Below are 19,177 nucleotides of genomic sequence, written 5' to 3'. Positions count from 1 at the left end.
TCAGGTGATCCATCCCGGTCATCCACTCCCAGCTTCTGGCAAACAGAAGCTAGGGACGCTCAGAGCATGGGGTTGCATCTCTAGCCACTCTGGCTAATAGCCACTGATGGACCCATTCTCCATGAATTTATCTAGTTCTTTTTTGAACCCTGTTATAGTTTTGGCCTTCACAGCATCTCCTGGCAATGAGTTCCATAGGTTGACTGTGCATTGTGTGAAGAAATACTTCCTTTTGTTTGTTTTAAACCTGCTGCCTATTCATTTCATTTGGTGACCCCTAGTTCGTGTGTTATGAGAAGGAGTAAATAACACTTCCTTATTTACTTTATCCACACTAGTCATGATTTTATAGACCTGATTTTATATTTTTCCAAGCTGAAAAAATCTCAGTCTTTTAAATATCTCCTCATATGGAAGCTGTTCCACACCCCTAACTGTTGTTGCCCTGCTCTGTACCTTTTCCCATTCTAAATATATCTTTTTTGAGATGAGGCAACCAGATCTGCATGCAGCATTCAAGGTGTGGGCGTACAGTGGATTTATATAGAGGCAATACGATATTTTCTGTCTTATCTCTTTCCTAATGGTTCCTAACATTCTGTTCACTTGTTTGACTGCTGCTGCACATTGAGTGGATGTTTTCAGAGAACTATCACAAGGACTCCAAGATCTCTTTCTTGACTGGTAACCACTAATTTAGACCCCATCATTTTATATGTATAGTTGGGATTATGTTTTCCAATGTGCATTGCTCTGCATCTGTCAACAATGAATTTCACCTGCCATTTTGTTGCCGTCACACAGTTTTGTGAAATCTCACTGTAACCCTTCTCAGTCTGCTTTGCACTTAACTATCTTGAGTAGCTTTGTATCATCTGCAAATTGTGCCACCTCACTGGTTTACCCCTTTTTCCAGATCATTTATGAATATATTGAATAGGACTAGTTCCAGTATTGACCCCTGGGGGACACCACTATTTACCTCTCTCCATTCTGAAAACTGACCATTTATTCCTTCTCTTTGTTTCCTATCTTTTAACCAGTTATCGATCCTTGAGAGGACATTCGATCTTATCCCATGAGTGCTTGCTTTGCTTCAGAGCCATCGGTGAAGGACCTTGTCAAAGGCTTTCTGAAAGTCTAAGTACGCTGTATCCACTGGATCACCCTTGTCCACGTTTGTTGACCCTCTCACAGAATTCTAATAGATTGGCGAGGCATGATTTCCCTTTACAAAAGCCATCTATCACCCTCTTTCCTTATGAAACACAACAAAATGTTTTGAAGTCAGCCTGTTTCTGAATAAAGATCAATTAGAAACTCCAACCCTCTCCACCCGGTACGAAAGTCAGGACCTGTGCACGTTCATTCAATACCATGGGCCTTCTGCCAGCAGGACAACGTCAGAGTGAACTGCGAAGATTTCTTAAACTAACAGTGGAATCTACATTGTCAATTAAGAGCAAATATAGAGGGAAGTTTAGGCCCAAATTTCTGTGTCTGTGGAGGCTGTGCATGCTCAGCTTTTCTGAAATATCAAGCCCCACTCTGCGTGCTCCCAAAAATGAAAGCATCCCCATTGTATTGAGAAATATGTGCTACTAAGATTTACAAGCCACTTTCTCTTGTGAACCAACAAGCTCCAAATTCAAGAAGTCAGTTCCTGCTTGCATCCACTGACTGCATTTTATGTCATCAGTGGCACCAGAAACCAACATCTGGAATTCTGAACTCTGAGTAATGGAGGTAAAGGAGGAAGAGGATAAACTGGTTTCTACATGCTTGAAATATTCAAACCTACGCAGTGACTCTGCAATTTATTTGCGTTTTTCAAACTTTTTTTTAACTGTGCAGCTGCCCTTTAGGTGTAAAACGCAATAATAAGCTTAACCCCATTCAGTGAGATTCGAGATGGAGAAAAATGTTTCAAGTTTCACCATTTTACGGGTAATCAGTCTCATTCTGAGCCTTAAGCAGAGACATTTACACTTCGCTACTTGTAAAATCCTGCTCACAGGTGTTGAATTGTCCCAATTCATAGCATGAGGAACAATTCTAGTTTGGAAATTGTGAAGAATCTGGTGCAAAAGACTAGGTGAAATGGATTGGGGATACGGATTTTTTGCATCAATGTGCAGTTTTTCTGTGACAGCACAAAATCACACAGCTAGAGTCTAATTTATTTTTAAAAAGCTTTTTTTATAAACAAGGCTTGTGTTATCAGTAGGGGAGACAAGCACCCTTTTTTAATAGGTTTGACTCCTGCACCAATCATTCAGGGAAGGATTAAACTTTCCCAAGAGTCCTACATTTAGTAGGATATGTAATGTAACAGCAATCAGTCTCTAATTTTAAAACACATTTCTGGTTTTGAATTTAAAAGGTAGGAGCCCAGCGTTTATTTGCAACTTTTACAACCCAGTGCTTTGAGAAGTCATAGCTACATTCAAATCAGTTCTCTTTTTTGCAATTCTAAAAGAAACCAAAACTCAGTGGCTATGAAAAAAATCTCAGCATCTTTTAAAACCAGAATCTGTAAGCCTTCTTGGGGACACGGATGAATTTAAGGCCAATCACAATGGAGAACATATGAATTCTTCATACCAGTTTCTTGGTCCAGTTCCTCCAATTTGCTTTGCATTTCATCTTATTGGTTGCTTAATAATTTGTCCTGCATTTCTGAGGAAACCCAAAATGTGGGAGTAAATAGGACTACTGGAAAAGGTGTCCCACCTCTCATATCTGAGGAAGACGTTATTTAAATCATCATTCACATGCAGCAGTTCCTCCGTGACTTCTTCATTGGATACTCGGGAGATAAGTTCCACAATTCTCTGTTGCATAGCTCTACAGGTTCGGTTCAGTTCCTAAGGAAATAAATTGTACACGCATGTATTACAATAACCAGTGAAGAACAAGTATATTTGCTTGGGCTCTGTTTTCAGCCACATGCATCACTGGCTCAGCATTCTCAATCAGATGAGAAGCACCAACACAATGTGGATTACGGAAGATTAAATGCCACCCAAGAGAACACACATTTCAGAAGGACCATGGCCTAAAACCTTGACGGCCTATTTATGATTCTGTGTCTAGTTCTTCTTTAATCATAAATACATGGCAAAGATTTTTAAAAAATTAAATACCTATGGATTATTTTCATTAATATTTTTGGGAGTAAGCATACGACAGCCAGGGCCTCCCAGAATGGACACACCCAGGTTTTCTGCCTAGCAGCACAAAGCACCAAAGGTATTGTCCTGTCGGGCTTAGGAGCATGGGAAAGTGATCACTGGTATTTGCCACTGGTTTGGCTAGACACAGTGAAAAAGAAACACCCCAGCAGCTGGGAAAGTGGAAGCACACAGCACAAAGCGTGACCATGTATTATGGAAACAAATACAAACTACACACATTGCAGAACTAAACGCTAAAACATTCTGGATAGTAGTACTACACAACACCAAATAGTAGAGTCTCACCGGGGTCAGCGTGTCCACTGATAAGATGTAACCCAGGGCACTGAATGATTAAGGAGAGAACCTTAAAGGCTAGACTGCATAGAGGTGTGCCCTGTAGATGAACCCATATCCCTTGAGGTGAAAGACAAGTTTGCCTTAGTTAAGTGATCTGCTTTCTCTGCCATCACCAATTAATGGGTATATTCTTTCACCTCTGGCAGTCTCAGAGGGCACAGGGTTGCAACTGTATGGACCAGAGGTTAAAACTGACATGTCAGGAGAGCTGCCTGATGCCACTGGCGAGACCCCAGTTTTACTCCAATGAGAATAAGCTTTTCAACCAAATCATGTTCCGCCTCTTCTCCCACCCCTCCCCAGAGAGGAAATTCAGCACTAAACAAGGATGACTTGTTGGTACATAACCTTTGGGATGAAAGCAAAACGTGTTTGTTTTCTTTGCTTGCTCTGACATTCTAAGCTCTGGATAAATTTCACTTCATGCAATCCAGCTGCCTTAACAGCTTGAGGAATATGTTCTCCAATGTCAGTTTTGATCCCAGTCACTTTAGAAGCAGATTGTGACATTTCAGAGGTTTGCTTGCTGCCATAGTGGATAGGGCTGACAGTCCCTATCTATTCTGCTCAGTCGTGGCTCTTAGGCAGGCTGTTTACATTTAATTGTGGAGGAAAATGTCAGGAACTATTTAAGAAGCACAACGATATAAAACCTCAAAGCAAGAAGTCCTTCACATATAAGTATCCAGCTCACACCTTTCCATCTTTAAAGTCAAAAATAGTCTCTCTCCTCGGTGACCCAGATTTAGGCTGCATCAGCTGGAGAGAACCAGTCTGAATAAAGAATCACTACTGTCACACTTCACTGTGTGATCATTTCTCTAACCTCAGAGCTAGACTGGCATTACACTGGGTCAGGATTTTCGTGCTTGTTTATAAATATAAACAAATGGTTCTGTGCTGTTTTGGTCTGCCACAGTGTCCTGGAAGCTGCTTTTGTTTTGATCAATCCAATCCAAATGGCTTAGTAGCTGAAAGGCTCCTTATCTATTGTAAAGTCTCCCATCAGCTGCCATGATGGCTTCGAGACAAGACACTGCTGCTGCATCGGAGAGACCAGGTTTTGGACCAATTTCGAACTCTGGTGCATCACAGAAAGCAATTCCCTGCTTTGCTCCCATTGTGCCACGTGGGGTGGGGGCACATCCTCCACTGGTCCAGTGATGAGACGATAGCCTACTTTGGAAGAGAAGGCAAGTAACGAACAGGGACAGAAGCTGGAAAGTCAGCTCATCACTTTCTCAGGGCAGAGACCTTATCTACTTCAGCATTCCTGTTGCCGAATGGCTACCTGCCTGCCCGCAACTGAGTGTACTGCCCCAGTAGCACCCTCAGCCATTGCTGGCTTGGGGAACAAGACATGAAGCCTGGGAGATGAACTTAGTCCCATTAAGGCTGGCTCATCTGGAATACTGCTGATTCAATGTATTCATAGATTTTAACGCCAGAAGGGCCATTATGATCATCTAGTCTGGACCTGCACAGCACAAGCCAGAGAACAAAGAACAGTATCCTACATCAAGCCCATAACTTCTGGCTGAGCTAGAGTACCTTTAAGAAAGGGATATCCAGTCTGGATATAAAGATTTCAAGTGACGAAGAATTGACAGTATCCCTTGGTAAAATTTAATCCATCCTGGAACAGAGAATAGGTTTGTGCTCTGTCAGGATTTGGGGTCTTTTTGCCATTATAAAGATGATCCTAAGTGTTTGCTGAAGTACGGATTGCATTGGCCTTCCTCCAATTTCAATACCACGGCATTAGCGAAAGATTAAGGAACAAGCAAAGTTCACAGAACAGGACTGAAGTCGCCTTGAGGATTTCATCACATACCTCAATTGCACAACAGCATCCAAAAAGCATGACTATTGCCCAATTAAGGAGTCCAGACACAAGTACACTTCCAATACAGAACCAGACAAACCAAGGAACTGAAGTGGAGCGTAGGAAAAGGAAACCCCATCATGCCAGGCTCCAGGAACAGATTTGCTGGAAAACACACTTACCTGTAGCAACTCAAGATCCGATGAATCCTCCTGTCCAGGAACCATTTCTGTTAACATTTCAGACATCACGTTTGTGTTCCCACGAACAATATCCAGTTCACTACGCAGCCGAGCAATCTATTTTTGGGGAGGAGAGAAAGCAAGGACCATATTACCTTTCAGTGTTAAGCAGAACATTTTTAAGTACTGGCTCTGCAACTCCCCTGCTTCTGTGATTTGACTTGGGAACAGTAAATCTGATGCTTGTCATTGGAGATCACAGAGAGGCTACTACATCTCATCATAAAGAAGATAGATTACTCTAGATAAGTAACATTTCAGATCGGTGCTGAAGAAAGAAGCTATGAAGGACGTGGCAGAATTCGATTTTTGTTTTCTCTAATTTCAACAATTAATATTCAGTTTTATTTTTAAGACTTTTTTTTTATTTTTAACAATTTTAAGTTTTACAGTTGTTCGAAATTAAGGGGTGGTAGCGTTGGGATTAGGGCTCCACTGACAGCCGGGTTGCAGATGGCTCCCTGTGCTGCCGAAAGGCTGGTGACATTGAATCACAAGGCACAAGGTGTGGGAAAGGCTGTGGTCCTGGTTGGGCAGAGCAGACACTGCAAGCCAAAGCTACAAGGATGACAAGGAGTTCCTGGCTGTAGGGGAGACATTCCTGTTGCTGAATAGCTCCTGCCTGGGGATGGAGCCATTCAGCAGCAAGGCTGCCTCCGCAGTGGCAGAGGACAACTCCTCCTTGCCGTCTTGGCCAGGAGGTCTCTGCTCCTCCAGGCCAGGACAGCAGACTTCCCTGCACCTTGCACCTGCAGAGTCTGGGTTCATTGGCCCTGTGGCAGTGCAGGGAGCCCTCTGCAGCTGTGCTGTCAGGGCCCTGCTCCCTCACTCCCATGACAGCAGGACTGTAGAGAGCTCCCTGTGTTGCTGCAGGGCTGGGAACCCTCTCCCTGCAGGCGCACCAACTGTTACCAATTGATTTTTTTTCCTGTCGATTTCAGTGTCAGCTGAAATCGACGTTTACTGACCTTTGTGGATTGAAATCAAATCCTGCCAAGCTTAGTTATTCATCACCATGACAAAGCCAGCTGTGCTAACACTCAGATGGAAACATGGAAGTAAACAAGAAGAGCAGCTAAATTAAACAGAATTATGCTATAAAACATTACCCTCTTCTCTCAAAATGGATATGGATGAGGGGAAAAGGAGACATGACCTCTGGATCAGGGCGTTTCCTCTTTGGATTTGCATTCATTGCATCTCATAGGAAGGATGGGCCAATGGTTAGGGTGATAGCTTGGGACTTGAGAGCCCCAAATTCAGTTCCCAGTTCTGGCACAGACTCCCTCTGTGACCTTGTTCAAGTTATTTAGTCTCTCTGTGCCTCAGTTCCCCACTCATGAGTTGGGAACAGTAAGACATACCTACCACACAGGGGCTGGGAGGATGGATACATTAAAAGACTGAGATGCTCAGATACTACAGTAATCGATACTGTGTGTATCCAAGACAGATACAGCTGTAAGAAAATTGCAGCCCATCATTTTGTTGTGGAAACCACAACTTTTAATACCTTTTAAAACCTTTTACAGCTGCTGCAAATTTGAGTGATGCTACAATCCCATGAACCAGGTTGCAAAGCCACTCATCACTTTAGGCCTGCCCTTCCTTCCCGCCATGGCAGAAGGATGACTAGGCGTAATTTGAGCAAGTGGTGTCGCAACCGGTTGGACAGGGTCACACCACCACTCAAATTTGGCCCACTCCACCCACTGTCATGCTTGCCTTCGAGAACCAAGCAGGACACATGATGTCTCTTCTGTGCTGCTGCCCTGCTTTGGAAGGCAGGCTACATGCCTTGAACTGCAACTTTAACCAATTGTGGCCACAACTTTTGAACAACAAAAGTCACAATTTTCTTACAGCCTTAAAGGCAGATTGATTTCACAATCCACAACAGGAGAAATGGTCACTAGACAAAACCAGGTCTCAGTTGCAACTGAAACTTACCTTCAGAAAAATTAAAATAGATGACTATGATGACAGCTCAGTAGGCTGATTTACTGAGCTAAGAGCCTTACTCATCTATTTACTTGAAATAACCAGAATTTTATCCCAGTACCTGTTCAGAATTGGCAGTGATGGGACCAGTCACATTCAGAGGTGGGGCCTGAGGAGCTGAATATGTTGTTGGAGATGGGGATGAATAGGAACTCGTGCTCGTCTTTTGCTGGGACTGGGACACATGCATATTTGCTGCTGGATCTACTTCAGGAACACTCTGTTACATCAGAAAAAGAAAGGGTTCAAATGCTGAATGCTGACAGTGCTTGGTTTGCATCAACCCTAAGGCAATATGCCCAAGTACAGACCATAGCTCCACCTTCAGGAAAAGGTCAATTTTTGTTATGGAATACAAGCTGACATATCAGAGCATAAATGTGGAATAGCATTGACAAGCTATATTCATCTCTTCTATCCCAATCCATAACTTTTAGTTCCAGTTTTCCTCCACAAGAAAGGCAAGACAGAAAATAAAAACAAGGGTCAGAGAGTGAAAGAAATGTAGCCTAGAAATGAAGTCACATTTTACAAAATCATTTGCTACACACACATTGCAGGTAATTTATTTTGCTGTCACAACCTAAGTGCATTTCCTGTTTTTCTGTGTATTTAAATTTGCAGCTATATTACTGCATTGCCATATAGTTTCACAGTGAACAGTCTGAATATTTGTGATCAGCAAGTTTACTTTTCAACAGTAATAGCCGAGTCGAGTTTGTAAGCCTTGACTTTCCAAGGTACTGAGTACCTGCAGCTCACACAAAGTCAACGGGAGCTGTGGTTGCTTAGCACCTTTGAAAGTGGGGGACATCTACTGGTTTCTTGTGATGTCCCCCATGAATTGTGTAAAGCAAAATAAAAAGTACACAAAATGCAGAACACTGGCTTGCGTGCTAAGCAACCTTTGAAAGTCAGGCCTTCTTTGTTCATCTGCACAAGATTCATTGAAGGCAGTTCCGCCATATCATCAACAGAAACAATTGTCCTCTCTGGGGGAGAGATAATTAACTCAACAATAGATCCTGCCCAGGCTGGTCCTGAGCAGATTAGTTATGTTTGTGTGGCAGTTTGGTGATAGATCACAATATTCAGTACAGAACAAGTGTATAAAACTCCTTCAGATTCATTCTGTTCTTGAGCTGATGTTTGTCTCAAGGGGATGCCAGTAGTTTATCAGCCTGTCAACGCAGTTCCCTTATTCTTTTCCACTCCCTTTTACTATTACAAAGGCCATCCAGGTTTGAGAAAGTTTGGGGCAACTTTAATAAATCAACAGCTGAGGAAAAGAGCAGAAGTTAGAAGAATAGTATCCAATTACTCATATGGCCCTGGAAAATCCTTCACTGCAGCTTACCCTCTGTGGTGTGTGTATTGGAGACAAAGCATCAAGATCTGCCATAGGAAACTCTATCCCTTTCCTTTTGAGTTCTTCATAAATATGCACTACTCCAGTTAGATCAGGGCTACTTCGAAATGCATCTGCCCAAGCCTGGAAAACAACATACAGGATTATTCATAAGACTTCCATATGATCTGCAAGTTCCCTTCTATCACACGACTCAGAGCCAAACCAGAAACGCATTCATGCATTTCAGGCTCAAAGGAGACTTTCAATATTAGAGCTGATCTGAAAGATTCTGGGTTTCTACCCAGATGGTCAAGCATCAAACAGAAAATAAATGGGGATTCAGAGTGTATAGTAGTCCCACATAACAATTACATAGGCAGAAGTGGGTAATTCACTCATTTAGTTATATTTGGTGGTACGTTGATATCTGCCCTCATACTTAATTCTAGCCCTGCAATAAGCTTTGAGACAGAAGCAATTTAAGTAAAATTCCTAAGAAATGTAATAAAAGATGTTTCACAATAAAGGCAAAGGAAAATGTAAGTGCACACAAAGATCTCTTAGGTCATATTCCAAAAGACCATACTTTCATTAAAAGTTTGGTCCACTTGGCTTTTCACGTGAAAGAAGTCACATGGAAGGTAAAGTATTACTGTTAAATTAGAGAGCTATTCAAAGAAATGTTGGTAAGATTGGAATAAGTTCTCCACGAACGCTCACCATGTAATCATATTCTGAAAAAAATACTTTGACTATTTTCACCCAAAAAAAGTTTTCAGCCATCATTTCAATCAAGGATAAAACAGATTAAAAATAAGATTAAGTATTTTACTTACACTCTTACTCTGCTCATTTCTAGGAAATTGTATTTAGTACCCTATATACCTCGGGAAGAATCCATCATTTCTTGGGGGCTAACAGTTCTGCTTCCCAGTACTGTTACAGTAAATTAATTGCACTGATTGTTCAGAAGCAATAGGAGTTCCATCAATCCCATTTCAGCAGGAGAAACTATCTCCAACTGAGAAGAGCCATTCAGGTTTGAAAGGTCAGTTTCAAAGAAGCTTCCTTAATTACAACAGAAGCATCCTTGTTGCAGAAGTAACTAATCTTGTACTGTCCTGATGTTTGTAATTTACATGAGCAGCAGTTTAAACCCATTTCTATCGAATAGCACTTTCCACTCTGCCTTTCTATTAATAGAGTGAAACTGAAGTGGTCCCAGGTGAGCTCTGTTTAGCCACTGCACAGAATGACTCACGCTCTGAGTACCACCCCAGGGGCACCGCATTGCTGTACAGAGCTGTTACTATGGTTTGGTTCCCCAGGAGGAGAAACAATTGCACCCATGCTTCACTGGCCTACTCTTCTACCTGCTAATCTGGCCTCTCCTCTGCAACTCTCCACCTCTACAGAAAGGAGACACACTCATTTGTGCTGTTCTGGCTGTGTGGATCTCCCTCCCCATTGAATCATCTCCAGTCTTTAAATCTTGCCTTTTGATTTGATTTTTTTTTTTTTTTTTTTGCGGGGTCCAGCTTTCACCTGGACAGTGCCACGGCTGGGCAGAAGGAACTTCGGTTCACCCCACATCCAAATAGCTGAACCACTGAACTCCTATTTCCAAAAGTTGCAGCGTGGCATAGTGCAGGCCCTAACCCTGCTAGATTTGAACTTGTGAGCACCTGATCCAGGCGAGAGCCATATTCTATAAAAGCATTTCCAAAATACAGTTTTCAGAGGAACAGCCGTGTTAGTCTGTATTCGCAAAAAGAAAAGGAGGACTTGTGGCACCTTAGAGACTAACCAATTTATTTGAGCATGAGCTTTCGTGAGCTACAGCTCACTTCATCAGATGTTTACCGTGGAAACTGCAGCAGACTTTATATACAGATTTCTGTGTGTATATAAAGTCTGCTGCAGTTTCCACGGTAAACATCTGATGAAGTGAGCTGTAGCTCACGAAAGCTCATGCTCAAATAAATTGGTTAGTCTCTAAGGTGCCACAAGTCCTCCTTTTCTTTTTGCAAAATACAGTTGTAATTGACACTATATGAACAAATTAAAAAAGTTGTGAAATCTGTTGGTTGACGAAAGAGGCCATACTACATGACCTTCTTGTTATGGTCAACTTAGTCAGTACAACATTATTTGTATTACTGTAGCACCTAGCTCACCTGGATGCTCTATTTCCAGCACTGACAGGGATAGTTAATGTAATACTGGTTGTACTATTAATGACATTGTAGAAAGCACTGAGAAGAACTCATCTGGAATATTGTGTACAGTTCTGGTCACACACGTTCAAGAAAAATGGATTCAAACTGTAACATCTTCAGAGAGGGGCTGGGAGGATGATTAGGGGGAACAGAAAGCCAATTTTATTAGTGGAGACTAAAACAGCTTGGCTTGTTTAGCCTTGCAAAATGAGGCTGACAAATACATCAGGGAGTAAACACCAGGGAGGGAGAAGAGCTATTTAAGCTAAAGAACAATGCTGGCACAAGAACAAATAAACCTGGCCATGAATAAAGTTAGGCTAGAAATTAGAAGAAGGTTTCCAACCATCAGAGGAGGGAGGCTCTGGAACAGCTTCCTAACAGCAGCAGGGGGCACAAACTACCTAACTAGTTTTAAGATGGAGACACAAAGCCACCATCCCGCAGCAATCCACACTCAGGAAAGACACCGGAGTATAACAGCGAGGGTTGCTTCAAGAGATGTTTGCACAGAACATTCCCATACTTCTATCTTATGCTGTTAGTCCTCACTTGTATAGGCATTAAAATTCCCTATTATTAAATCATAAGTCTACAGAAGAGGGGAAGTGTGGGCCATTAAAACGCTATAATAGAGTGGAGCTGGGAAGAGACAGCAACCCCTTGGATCACAGAACAAGAAGAGCAGAGTCTTAAAGCTGAGGAAAGCTGGATGAGATGCAGGATATTCCATGTTTGTGTGCCCCCATCAGGGAGCGGAGAAGTACTTCTGTAGTCCCTTTCTCTGAATTATCAGACAATCTAGAAAACAAAGTCACTCACCACCTCTGACAAAACAAAGACATTGTGAGAGGAGCCAACCGCAGGCAACTCTTCACAATTTCCATTCTGTTTATGCCAAAAGGCATTTTGGATTCGAAACCAATGAAGGCTTTTAACCCCACCGCACTAGATCTAGTCAGATATAAATATATGTAACTATACAGAGTAATGACTCTGGCTTCACGGTAATGTTGCAACCACTGTTCCACTCTTGTTCTATTAATGGGTGGAAACGACGTGGATCTGGGCATCAAGTTAGCCAGCATCCTAAAAAACCACTGTAGAAGCCTTAGTAAGGAAATAAACACACTTTGGTGTTAAGACGTTTCTATTAATAGCACATAATACAGATTATTGTACTGTGATCTCACCCATCGGCTTTCCCACCGAAGGGAGGGGACGTCTGAAGGTTCACTTGGACTAAGAGGAGTCTCTTTTAAACAGTTCTATTAAAGTTGCATTATTTATGGAAGAAGCAGTGGGTTGGAAGGGAGGGCGAAGGGGCTCCTGAAGCTCCTACGCAGTCCACTCCTAAGTCTTCCACCCAGTTTATTTCCTGTTTTAAAAAAATATATCTTATTTAGTAAGTGTTAGTGGCTTCATTTATGTTCCTGTATATGCTTTAAATACGTACCACCTGGTGTGCCCAAGAAACAACTGGAAATTCAGTAGACCATTTCCCTGCTCAAATTAAAAATATGTTTTGAAAACTGCATTATGTGCCTGTAAACCTATTCCCACCAAGAACCAACTCAGAACCTTTATATCGTTTTTAATATAGAGAGTTTTTAACTGTCTGGTGTTTGCAATAGCCTAGTAGAAGCTTGCAAATTAAGCTTCCTATGACTGTCAGGTTTCCTCCAGCACCAATGTTTCTTCATGCAATTCTAATGGGACATGAAATTAGCATGGCTTTGTTTACCCTTTTGTGCAGCATACAAGTAAGTCGCAGATGTGCACTTCTGACCTTTACCACTTTGGGCAAGGAGCTGACAGTTCAGGAAATGGTATGAGAGTAAACTGCTGCTGCAGAGCAAGCAGAGGAAATGAGATCTTTTGATGAATGTTACTTATAGAAGGACAAAGGGCTTATTAAAGGTGGAAAAGTAGTCCCATTTTCAGACAGGGAAATGGAGCAGAGAGAGATTAAGAGATTGATCTTGCACTATTTAAAAAAATAATCAACAGGAGTTTTCCCATTTATTTTACTGAGAGCAGAATGTGCTGCTAAAACAACTTATCTAACCTCATACAGTGAGTCAATTAGGGTTGGTAACAGAATGTAGGTCATCAACTTCTAGGTCGCCCGTCTAACCAGTAGATGTGCTGCCTTTAAAAAAAACCACTCATTACCAGAGTGATGACTTTAAAGAATCCTGTGTATTCAGAATTGAGAAGGCATTTTTTCCCCTAGGTAAGTTCTGCCCCTAAACTTCATATATTAGTGTCTCCAATTTCATTGTGGGTTTGACATTATACATTTAACACTAACACCATGCTCAGCACTATACAGTGCTCAGAGAGACAGCCCCTATCTCAGAGATAGCATACAGAATTGAAGAGCTGACTTGCATACCTGAATCAGGGCTAGTACTTTATCCTGTACAATGGTGGGAGGATTGTTCTTGGGTGAGATGATTTTCACCAGAACACCATCTATGAAGTCTCGGTTTGCCACTAGGACATGGAAGCGATGACCACAGTTTTTCACGCAGGTCTCCAATACCTACACAAGAAACACAAAGAACTTCTGATGGAACAAAGCTTGATCACGTTCACAACAGGAAGAATCCTCCTGGTACAAAGTGTCAGCATTGGGGGGAAGAGGGGGGAAGGAGAGGGGAAGAGGAGGCTTAGTACCCTATTCTTGCTTCTTTCCCCTGCACACCATTCCCAGTATACCTACAGAGCTTCCTCCTCTACATACAACCCTAGGAATTCATTTATATGTTCAGTTACCTTTACCAGGAACCATGCAAACCAGTCAACTGGTTAATAGCCAAAGTGTAGCAATTTTCCTTTAGATGTACCCTGACGTTTAATTGGATCAAACATGTAGCCCTTTCTCATTTTAATTTTCACTGGTAATTTTGGACCTTTGCTTTTGGACATTAGTCAGTGAGGGGGTAATCCAGCTGATGAGACAATATCACTAGAAATAATGCCTTGGGCACCAAAAGATGCTGACAAAATGTGATTCATATTAAAGTCTTCTCCTTTCTGGATACCTTTTGTCTTGTGATAAAATAAATCTCTATTATTAACACCCCAGAGTCTTTTGTGATCCAACTTTTGTTATTGTCAAGGTGAAGAAATAAAGTTTCTGCCACTTTCACTGAAGTTTGCTCACTTATGCTGTTTGTACACCAAATTTCAGCACATAGGTTGTTACAACAAGAACATGTCAAATGGATATCCTGTCACAGGGTCAGGTTTAGAGACACCCATTTTCCACGCTCCTGAAATGTGACTGAACCAGGACACCCCAATTTACAATCCATGTTACAGAGTTTTACATGGGTATTATGCCAAATTATGTTAAATCCTTCAAAACACTCTGCTTTTGAATTCTTTGACAGGCTATATCCACATTTCCCCCATAACTTAGCTGGAGTCATTCTCACTTAGACATTCGATTACCACGGAACAGCAGCTATTGACTGTTTTCTGTGAAGAACATGATGTACATGGAGAGAAATACAACACACAGCTTTTACATATAACCATGGCTAATAACGGCCATGACCTCACAGCCGAGGAGCTTCTGCTCCTAGTGATGTCCTCACACCTGACACCATGGGCATTGAAGCCTGCAAGTCCAGGTTTCAGCCTCTTTTCAAGACAATGTATAATTCCATATCCACATTAAGATGGACACAGCAGTCTCATTTTACTCCATGGGACACCAGCACCTTATTTTAATTCTCTCCAACAAACCCCTTAACTGGCAGCTATCTGAATGACAACCTAGGACTTTGAGTCAAAGCCAGATAGGTAAAGAATGAAAAAGAATTTAGAACGGTCATCTTCATACAAGTGACAACCACCTCACAGGTCAGTACAACTGGCAACCATGTATCCTAAGGAGGGAGCAGCATGGGATATAGCAAGGGAGGACTAAACCATGCTGGCAGGGTGCAGGGGAAACATGCAGATCACCTACCTACAACGTTATGCCTTGATCTAGTCAATAGTATTTGTCCCTTACATTCAGGAAGTGCAAGTTTCACCCACCAAAACACATTCTGATCTGCCATGTCACCCAGTAGGCCCTTTTCAACCAATAGCCTTGCTGACATGATCAGCAGGAAAGGTCACTGCCAAATTACCTCACGCTCTAGTGGGGCTGTGCAAATGCACAATGTAGTAATTTATGCTGATCTAGTTTAGGCTTCCTGTTTCTGATGTACTTAAAAACTAACAGTAAAAATTTTGTGTGTGCCCTTGGCTAGTTGCTCTCCAAATTCTTTCTTGGCCTGCCTTATACTTTTATACTTGCCTTGCCAGAGTTTATGCTGCTTTCTATTTTCCCTCACTGGGATTGGACTTCCAATTTTTAAAGGACACCTTTTTGCCTCTGTCTCTTTTGCTCCGCTATTTAGTGACAGTGGCTTTTTGGGGGGGAAGGGAGTGTCTTCTTACTGCTTTTTTTTTTTCATTTGGGGAATACATTTAATTTGAGCCTCTATTATGGTGTTTTTAAATAGTCTCCATGCAATTTTCAGGCATTTCACCCTTGTGACTGTTCCTTTTAATTGCCATTTAACTAGCATCCTCATTTTTGTGTAGTTCCCCTTTCTGAAGGTAAACGATACTATGGTAGCTTTCTTTGGCACTTTCCCAGCTCATCCCACTCACCGTTAGAGCCAGCATCACCTCTCTGTAATTTTTGTTTCCATTCAGCCTCTTCTTCAGTGCTCGGATAGCATCCTTTGGACTGAAGGAGAAACAAACATATCATTTTCACGCCTCATAAGGTGGGAACATCGGTGTTCCCTAACCCTTTCTGACAGGGCAGGAGCACTTGCGTTCACTTTAGATAACCCAGCTATGATCACGGAAAGCTCAGCATGAGAATGCATATACAAGGGCGATGTATGAACGAGACAGCAGACAGACACTCAGAAAGAGGCCAAAGGCGTAATACCATTGAGAACAGGCCTGCTGTGTAGCGCAAGCAACGCAGCCTGAGTGCTGAAGTGGCAGAGGATACCAGAGAGGTCCCTCTCTTCAAATGTTAGGATCTGGTAGCAATGCAGCATTTGGAGGCTTGGAAGTTACAAGCATGTCTCCTAAAAATACAGGCTCAATAATCCCTATTGTAGCACATTTAGTATGTGCTTTTTGGATACACCCAGGAATTAGATATTGCACCATGAAAATCTAGTGCTGTCATTTTGGTGCTGGGCCAACATAGAGCTCTGCTAATGAATCTCAATCCTGACATGCCACATCCCATGTTATTCTAACCTTCCAACTCTCCTGAGCAGAGGTCTTACACTAGCAAGTGCCACGAGATGTGCTGGTTGGCTGAAGTGGATCAGTGTCAGTTTGGGATGAGGAGACCGAACAACTCATTTGCTACCTAAAAATGGGATTTAATCTGAGGACACCTGTGCATTATTAGCCCACTGCACCACCTAGCATGCTGAAGAACAAAGATCAGTATCAGCAAAACGTGTGAAACACCCAAGTTATCTATAATGCACATACCCTTCTTCTGTCTCGTTGATAATGTCGCAGATCTCCATGTTAAGTGTCCAATCCTCACTCTGCAAGGAGCCATCAGTCGCCTTTTCTGTGAAGCCAACACAAAAATCTCTGTCACCTCTCCATGATTAAGTTACTATAGTCCATCTTATCTTCAATTTTGTACACAAGTTTAAGCACTCCCCAAATCAGGAAGGGACAAATTTTCCTGTTGACTCTGGACTATATCATACCGTTTTTCCTAATTTAGAGACCAATCTAAAAGCTTCCGGAATAAAAATTAATCCTGTGGGCTCGATTACTCAATATCCACAGACGGGCTGTCAGTTAATTCCCGCTCTATCTTCTTAGCTAACTCCCTACTTTAGCTGTGATATTTTGATGGGAGAAGGGGTTAATCATTCAAAGTTCTAATTTACTATATTTGAACACCTCTGTCAACCCTCCCTATTTTTGTGGAGTCAGAATTCATACTTCTCTTTTCATGGGGAAGACCTGGCTCCTTTTTGTACACTAAGGGTTTTCCCTTGCTTGTTTTTTTACCTTAGAAGTGTCAAATGCAAAATTCCTGCCTTCCCTATTTTGCGGAAAGTGTCTCTTGAAGGACCCAGAGATGTAGTTTGGGAGTGCACGCAGACCTTAACGGAAGGGGTGGTAGTGTTGAATCTTTAACAAGAGGAGTTTTCTTCCATCTGTTTGTTAGATGTTTGAGTTAAATATGCTTACAAACAGACAGCGATCTCAGCTGTCTGGATAAACATCACTTTCCCTCTTCAATTAATCAGGTTTTACTTCAGATCCCTTCTCATCTGAAATTACAGACCTACTACTAGCTTCCTATTCTTCCAGGAAAACAGGGTAAACAAGACCTGAATTTTTGACCAAAAAAAAAAAAACAGGCCAAAACAAAAAACCCAACCGATCAACAAAAAGTACAACACACAAACAAAACTTTCCTAAATAAATCTTTCAGACATAGTTTATACATTATAAAGCAGCAAGAACAGCAGAAGTGCAGTTTCCTTTGTTCCCTTTGTAGTCACCTTGAATTATTTATATCAAATTCCCCAAATCAAACCCATTTGTCTCAAAGGAAAAAATTGCCTGAACAGGGTAGATTCGCTTTTAGAAGACTGAACCAGTTCTATAATTCTGCCTTATGCTTCCTGGACCAGAAAGCTACATCTGTGGTAACATTGTTCCCCAAAAAATTCCTACCATTGAGACAAGGATACAGCTCCCCTGGCAGCAGTAACCGTGGCAATGTTAGCACAGACCAAGTGCCAGCTCAGAGCAAGGGCCACATAACACTGTGCTGAAAATGCCAGCAACCAGTATTCCCACCACTGCAGTTCCACCAATGGTAGCAACTTGAAAAAAAAGAATGACATAGACTGGCATGACATAGGGAGAGGGATAGCTCAGTGGTTTGAGCATTGGCCTGCTAAACCCAGGGTTGTGAGTTCAATCCTTGAAGGAGCCATTTAGGGATCTGGGGCAAAAACTGGGGATTGGTCTTGCTTTGAGCAGGGGGTTCAACTAGATGACCTCCTGAGGTCCCTTCCAACCCTGATATTCTATGATTCTGTGGCCAAAGTTAGAAGCGCTGAAGAGAGGTTCGTTCAATCCCAGAGTGGGAGGAACATAGGGAAAGTGAGATCATTCCATTTCTCAACAGTGACACTTTCAGCCTCATAAGGAGTGTTGAAAGGCACTCAAAGGATCTCTGTGCGGGTCCCACAGGTCCAAGGAGGAATAGAAAAAAACAAAACAGCCATAGCCCCATCTTTGTATGGGACACAGATTCGGAAAAGTCAGTCAACCTTATCTCATGGTACAGTTCAAAGTAGCAAAAAATCTATTCACATACGAAGTACTCCCATTCCCCAGCAATTCAACGAGGGAATTCAGAGACTACGACCTACTGTGTTTTGACCAATAGTAGCATTCTTTAAGATTTCAAGGTGCTTTCTATTCACTGAAGTTTAATACTGTTCTTCAAACAAACCAGATGCATACTTGTGAGACTTCTTTCCAGCAGCTTAACCCCTTTGCTGCACTTCACAAAGCATCACAGCAGCAAATCTGGGTCCCACCACCGAAACAGACAAAGGATTAGGGACGACAAAAATAACTTGTATTCTGTTTTTCTCTAAGGAAAGATGAACAAACAAATTAGCTTCTAATTGTTTCTGGAATCAGTATCCCTCAGGAAGGTTTTTTTTAAATAATTACAACTCTGTGTCAGTGTGTGTGTGTGTGAGAGAAAAAGAGACAGACAGACCAGAAGCCCTGAACCACATATTATGCCAAGTAAATATCCAAACTGTAAAATAAAAGTATAGTCAGCGTCAGTAACCAAACATTTAAAGGGGCACAACATTATCCATTTTCTCCAGCTTGGCCACAAAAAAACCAAGAGAACAAAAACAACACATGAATCAAATTGTTGGTGGCCCTAACTGAATGGC

General features: G+C 41.9%; 1 protein-coding gene across 6 annotated transcripts in view; it reads right to left on the bottom strand.

Moving 5' to 3' along the window:
• The window catches only part of TOM1L2 (target of myb1 like 2 membrane trafficking protein), a 64,862-nt gene that overhangs the window by 24,604 nt on the left and 21,081 nt on the right, over positions 1 to 19,177 (bottom strand). For 5 of the 6 annotated variants that reach the window (XM_073361833.1, XM_073361828.1, XM_073361829.1 and 2 more), the window contains exons 2-8: positions 16,710 to 16,794; positions 15,855 to 15,933; positions 13,573 to 13,722; positions 8,962 to 9,096; positions 7,666 to 7,824; positions 5,544 to 5,660; positions 2,734 to 2,867 (exon numbers count right to left, since the gene is read on the bottom strand). In XM_073361833.1, the coding sequence (XP_073217934.1) occupies positions 2,734 to 2,867; positions 5,544 to 5,660; positions 7,666 to 7,824; positions 8,962 to 9,096; positions 13,573 to 13,722; positions 15,855 to 15,933; positions 16,710 to 16,794 (859 nt within the window). Of the gene's footprint in view, positions 1 to 2,733; positions 2,868 to 5,543; positions 5,661 to 7,665; positions 7,825 to 8,961; positions 9,097 to 13,572; positions 13,723 to 15,854; positions 15,934 to 16,709; positions 16,795 to 18,725; positions 18,859 to 19,177 lie in introns of all 6 variants that reach the window. The other variant, XM_073361831.1, reaches the window with a different exon arrangement.

The sequence above is a fragment of the Lepidochelys kempii genome, chromosome 10 (genome assembly GCF_965140265.1).
Source record: "Lepidochelys kempii isolate rLepKem1 chromosome 10, rLepKem1.hap2, whole genome shotgun sequence".
Taxonomy (NCBI): domain Eukaryota; kingdom Metazoa; phylum Chordata; order Testudines; family Cheloniidae; genus Lepidochelys; species Lepidochelys kempii.
The sequence above is the reverse complement of the archived record's forward strand: the minus strand, read 5'-3'. Positions and strand labels throughout refer to the sequence as shown.